At 43.0% G+C, this 6,746-nt stretch overlaps 1 protein-coding gene across 1 annotated transcript in view; it reads left to right on the top strand.

Annotated features, from left to right (window-relative positions):
* klc2 (kinesin light chain 2) overlaps positions 1-6,746 on the top strand; it is a gene marked incomplete at its 5' end in the record, with an annotated part of 57,785 nt that overhangs the window by 24,949 nt on the left and 26,090 nt on the right. The window contains 2 exons of the mRNA XM_084313098.1: positions 471-644; positions 1,186-1,285. Of these exons, the coding sequence (XP_084169224.1) occupies positions 471-644; positions 1,186-1,285 (274 nt within the window). The remainder of the gene's footprint in view (positions 1-470; positions 645-1,185; positions 1,286-6,746) is intronic.

Here is a 6,746-nt window from a genome sequence, read left to right as displayed (position 1 = left end):
TGAGCTGTAACTAACACAAGGATTCAGTGTCCTCTAATGACATCACAGGAGATATTCAAACTCATGAACTCTCAATAACGTGTCAAACTAAACAAATGTGTGCAAAACTGTTTAGAGCCTTGGGATATGTGTGAGATTATGTGCTAAATACATAGCTGTTTTTGGTGAAGTGCCCCTTTTTTAATATGTCCCCAATTTGAAACGTGTTTTGTGTGTGTGTCTACTGGGGCAGAGTTTTCAAGCTGTGTCAGGCTGTGTTAGTGCTTTACTAGTCCCCTGTACAGTGTATTAACCCAGGCTCCTCTCGCTCGCTCTCTCTCTCTCTCTCTCTCTCTCTCTCTCTCTCTGTCTCTCTCTCTGTGCATGTCTGTCTCTCTCCCTCTCTCTCTCTGTCTCCCTGTGTGTGTCTCTCTGTCTCCTCTCTCTCTATCTCTATCTCTGTATCTCTCTCTCTCTGTCTCTCTCTCTAGGTTCTGGGTAAGTACCACCCAGACGTGGCCAAGCAGCTGAACAACCTGGCGCTGCTGTGTCAGAACCAGGGGAAGTACGAGGAGGTGGAGTACTACTACATGAGGGCGCTGGAGATCTACGAGTCCAAACTGGGAGCGGATGACCCCAACGTGGCCAAGACCAAGAACAACCTGGTCTGTACTCCACACGCTAGGAATCAAAACGTCTTATCATTTATATATTTCCATTAGAGCGCTGTTTCATCAGTGGGGTGACAACAGTGTTAATATATTAGATGTAAATGATCTCAGTTTGGGTCCCAGGGCTGAAAATGTCATTACATTGTTATTGATATTTTGACACGGTTCACTTTTCCTCGCTAACAAGCTTTTTGTTCTAGTATACAAACACACACAAAAGCACACACACAAGCGGGCACACAAGCACACACAAGCGCACACACACACACAAGCCAACAAGCGGCTCAGTGAAAGTCCAGGATGGTTTACTTGCAGTCTGCAATGCGCGTCGGACACAAGAAAACATATTCCTATATTCATTCACATCTAATGTGTGACGGGGAATGTGTGACAGGGTCCGGTCCAGATTGGTTTGCAGTTCGGCCCGGATCCGGACCTTTGTCTGCAGTTTGAGAAGTCCTGATTTATGCTACCTGGTGTAGAGTAGTCTGACCTGTTTTAGTATGAAATCCTTACACGCGTCTCTCTCCTACAGGCCACATGCTACCTGAAGCAGGGGAAGTTCAAGGCTGCCGAGGCCCTGTACAAAGAGATCCTGACCAGAGCGCACGAGAAGGAGTTTGGATCCGTCAACAGTAAGTAGCTGATGGTCACATTGTTGCACCAAACTGAGATGAACTCAGCCAAGTTTCCTACTTACAGATGCACTTGTGGTGACATTACATCCTGAATATGTCATTAATCCTGTACAGGTACATCCTAAATATGTCATTAATCCTGTACAGGTACATCCTAAATATGTCATTAATCCTGTACAGGTACATCCTAAATATGTCACTAATCCTGTACAGGTACATCCTAAATATGTCATTAATCATGTACAGGTACATCCTAAATATGTCACTAATCCTGTACAGGTACATCCTAAATATGTCACTAATCCTGTACAGGTACATCCTAAATATGTCACTAATCCTGTACAGGTACATCCTAAATATGTCACTAATCCTGTACAGGTACATCCTAAATATGTCACTAATCCTGTACAGGTACATCCTAAATATGTCACTAATCCTGTACAGGTACATCCTAAATATGTCACTAATCCTGTACAGGTACATCCTAAATATGTCACTAATCCTGTACAGGTACATCCTAAATATGCCACTAATCCTGTACAGGTACATCCTAAATATGTCACTAATCCTGTACAGGTACATCCTAAATATGTCACTAATCCTGTACAGGTACATCCTAAATATGTCACTAATCCTGTACAGGTACATCCTAAATATGTCACTAATCCTGTACCTGTACAGGTACATCCCTGTGTCTGTTAATCCTGTACAGGTACATCCCTGTGTCTGTTAACACTATCAGTGCCTGCCTTGTTTTCCTTTTTACCCCCTTGAATGCCATCATCCACTTCAATGTTAGCGTTAAAAACGCATAATCTATGTTTTAAATTATGGCTATGTGTCTAATCTGCCCGTCGCTTATCAATGACTTGTTTGCAGTCAACATTGTCGAAATGTATTGTTTTTTAATCGGTTCATATCCTTTTTATAGCATTTCGAAAAGCTATCGTTCTCTCGAAAATTTCCGGAAAATTGAAAGATTCCCCCATAAACGCCATTTATTGGAATATTCTCGAATACACTAGACACGTTGTCATTTGTCGGCCTATTTATGAATCGTTTTCAAATAAACGCTAGATTATCGATAGTATATGTGTACTTATGCACGCTATAGTAGCGGGCTGAAAAATCTATTCTCATTTCCTCAACATCACATACACACACAGCACATGCTGATATCTCAGTGAATACAGCTCTGATTATCCTAAAACTGGTAACATAGACTCCTTACCTTAGATCAGATGTTCTCCAAAAAGATTATTCCAATTCCTGATCGCCATTCCAAATATCGATCGCGTTTATTGATTGATTATTGGCTGCTGTAAATATATATTCCACGCTGCTTTCCAACTCGCGATCACTTCCATGTTCATCAGATCCATCGCCAGCATAATGGAGCCAGTAGGCTCCCCCCACAGGGATCTCCCAGTATAATCGAATGGGCTGCAGTTACACAGGGATAGACGATAGGGTGCAGTATTTTCCCATCTGAGCTCCTAGAGGGTCTGCTGTACCAACGGGAGACTCGGTTGATGAAAAATGAATTCATATCGCTAATAAAAAAATCAAACGACAATTCACGTCGTCGGCACTCAACGGGGGGCATGATAAGACGACAATACACGTCGTCGGCACTCAAAGTGTTAAGGACCGCTAATATTAGTGTAAGAGTTCTTGATCTGGCCAACTGTTGTGAAGGGCTTTCTCTTCACCAGGGAAATAATTCTTCTGGTGAATCCACCATCCTCCATGATTGGAGGATCAAGAAAAGAGGGCAGGTTCGGGATAGGTTAATTGAATTAGACCGAGGACATTTTATTTAATTATTGTAGAGTGTAGTGTAGAGGTCTAAGCACTCGCCTACCACCGCAGAGATGCGGATTCAATTCCCAGTACTTCCAGCTGATCAGACGTTTCAACGAAGGAACGTCTGGTCGTTGCAATGGCGGCTCCTGCTGGTCGGTCGGGGCGCCTGTTCAGCTGGGAGGGGATCTGGGGGAGATGGCGTGAACCTCAGTAACGCTCCATAACTCCTCGTTGACAGGTGAAAAGAAGCGGCTGGCGACTACACAGAGGAGGCATGTGGTGGTCTACTCTACACTCTCCCCAACGACCAGCACCGTGACACATGGGGAATTTGCATAATTACTAAATTGGGGAGAAAAGGCAAAAAGAAGAAATGTAAAGTCCCATAATTGGACTGGGAGTGGGAGATGGTAATGGTACCAGCCAACTCAAGTTTCAAGTTTCTTTAATAGTTAATAGTATAACTTGCTCCTAATGCGTGCGTCCGGCTGGGTGAATGTGGCGCAGTCACAGTTGATCGTCTCAGAAGGTCGAGGGATTAAACCGTGCACTACCTAACACGCGCAAAGCAGCTTAATGCTCTGATGTGTCCCTTAACACATTGAGTGCCACGCCCCTTCCGGGAAGTGACCACTTCCGTGCCGCCCATTAATCCCATGTAAACGTAGTTGTAGTTTGTAGAACTAAACCTATATTTTATAGTATCGCTATGGGTCTAATAACGCCCTCGAGTCTCATTGAGCTACTTCTGGTCAACGTGCAAAAAACAGATTCTTTTTTCATCCGTACATTTCCGTTTGATACCGTTTTGAATATGAACATAGTCCGGCCGCTTCTGAGCAATTCCAGGGAAAATACACAAACAGCGTTTTTTGTGTAATTCAATAAACACAACAATTATCGGATCTTCCTGAAATCAACGCTAGATCATCACTATTATCCTTTCTGGTGCACGCATGCAATGTGTTTTAGACCGGCGCCCCCCCCTCCTGCATCCCAATGGCAGAACAGCCAGACGCATAAACACATATAGCTTCAATCGCAGTAGAAATAAATATCAGATCAACGCAAGCTTTCATATAGTGTCCTTACCTGGTCTCTGAAGTAATGAAGAAAAAAATAATCCAATAATCTCATCGCCATTTCAGTTATCCACAGCAATCGTGCTTCCGACGTTATTGGGCATTGCTCTTCAACGGGCGGGCGGGGTCAGTTGTCCAAGCCATCCCTATAAGCGTGTGTTTTGCCGGAGTGTTTAGGACCCGCCCCCACGCCGCAGCTCGGTATAGAAAATAAACAAACACATTTCTAACCGGGTGCATTACTGGCCGAAGGCGTTAGAGGGCGGTATAATACCGTCTGCCAGCTTAGACACACTCAGAACAGTATGCATAAGGTGCCCCGCTGAATTATGAATGGATATAGATAATAAAAGAAATACCGCGACAGAAACGTAGATCTACGTTTCCGGCACTCAACGATCGGATGACAGAACCGTAGATCTACGTGAACGGCACTGAAAGTGTTAACACCGCCGACGCCGTTGAGCCAATCAAACCGCTACACACTCACAGGCTCCACACCAGAGCGCCTTGGTAGAGATGTGGGCATGAGCACAGGCTTGGCAAGAGGCAGCCAATGTGTCTGTATACACACACACACACACACATTCTGTCCCTCTCCTCACCTCTTAACACTCCGTGCCAGCCGTGCCAGTCCTAGATACCCCGTTGAGTGCCAACGCTCTATTCAATGACAGAGCGCTCACATTTGTGAACGCATAAACTATCTTAAATTATGGTAGGGCTGTCCCCGACTAAGGATTTGGATGGTCAACTATGATTGGCCAAAATGTGCCATTAGTAGACTATTGGTCGACAAAAAAAAAGAAAAAGTCATATTTTATAAAAAAATTATTTAACTTTTTTTTAAACTTTTTTTTGTATCGTCCCATTTGGGCTGTGGGGGGTGCTTAATGTCTGAAGGGAGTCGACTGAAGGCTTCTTGTCCTCTGCAAAAGCATGCAATTGGTCCACTGATGGATACGTAAGGGATAATGTATAGCTACGAGGTCATTGTCGCAAAATAATTGACCGACACAGAGTTTAGAATACCGAGGCGCCTCACCGAGGTGTTCTAAACGTAGATATAGCTATACATTATCCCGCTTATTACATGGCTAACTTACTAACAATATACCTAATTCATTTTGCACCATCGACAAGACGAGATCAAATGCAGACGCAGTTGTTCTGTGGCTCCGTCCGCTGTCAGCCCAAATAAAGTTATTATTATTATTATCCCCGGCAGATGGCAGGTGTGTGGACTGATTGCACTGATGCAGTGTGTGTCAGTGGGCTTGATTGCTCCAGCTGCGAACAGCGGTCATTATTGCCAATAATCACCAGTGATTATTGCGCGTTGCCCATGGCAGCGGTCAGTTATCGAAAAATAATTCACCGCTGTCAGGGGCTATTGACCAATCACAATCAAGCATTTCGGCGAATGTGAAAACGCCATGTAATAAATCTTGATATTTGTCTAGTCTAGTGTGTTCATTAGATGGGTGAAATCCTCTTTCAGTGCCTCTGTGCCTGTTTTCGTAGGCAGTTAGCCTCTGGTATGTGTGCCATTAGCGTTAGCCACGCTTCTAGGCCTCTTTTCTTTTGGAAAAAATTATAAAAAAAAAAAAATATATATATATATATATATATATATATATATTTTTTTAACTATTCGACTAAGAGGTTGGTTAGTCGACTACCGCTCCTTTCGACCGATTAGTCGACTAATCGACTAATAGCGGTCAGCCGTAAATTATGGCTATGTGTCTAATACGACCGTCGCTTATCAATGACTTGTTTGCAGTCAACATTGTCGAAAAGGATTGTTTTTTAATCTGTTCATTTTTCCGTTTTATACCATTTTGAAAAACGCTCGTTTTTTGAACGTTTCAGAAAAAAAAAAAAAAAAAAAAAAAGATTCCACATGAATCGCCATTTACTGGAATACACAAAACACGTTGTCATTTTTCGGCCTATTTATGAATCGTTTTCAAATAAACGCTAGATTATCGATAGTATATGTGTACTTATGCACGCTATAGAAGCGGGCTGAAAAATCTATTATCTTATTTCCTGATCACACACACACACACGCGCACATACACATACGGGACACGTTGATATATAGGTGAAAACAGCTCTGATTATCCCAAGACGGCTAAAATTGATTCCTTACCTCAGATCAGATGTTCTCCAAAAAGATTATTCCAATTCCTGATCGCCATTCCAAATATCGATCGCGTTTATTGATCCAACGCTGGGTGGTCGAAAGACATATTCCACGCTGTTCTGATGGTGGGCGATGACTGCAATAGGCTCGGATTACATGCCTGACAAGTAAAATGTGGAATCCGGACTCTTTTTTTCCCATGCGTTTCATTCAGTCCAATCCAATGGGGTGCAGTACCATCCGGAGAGACGATAGGGGGTGGTATTTTCCCAATTCGAGCTCAGAGAGAGTGCCAGAGGTAACGTGAGGCTAGATTGATGAAATATGAATGGAAATCGCTCATAAAAAATAATAACAATTAAAAAAACGGCATATCTCGTTTCTGGCACTCAACAGTTGGCATGAAATAATGAATTAT

The sequence above is a fragment of the Notolepis coatsorum genome (assembly GCF_963971535.1).
Source record: "Notolepis coatsorum genome assembly, chromosome: 4".
NCBI lineage: Eukaryota > Metazoa > Chordata > Actinopteri > Aulopiformes > Paralepididae > Notolepis > Notolepis coatsorum.
The sequence above is the reverse complement of the archived record's forward strand: the minus strand, read 5'-3'. Positions and strand labels throughout refer to the sequence as shown.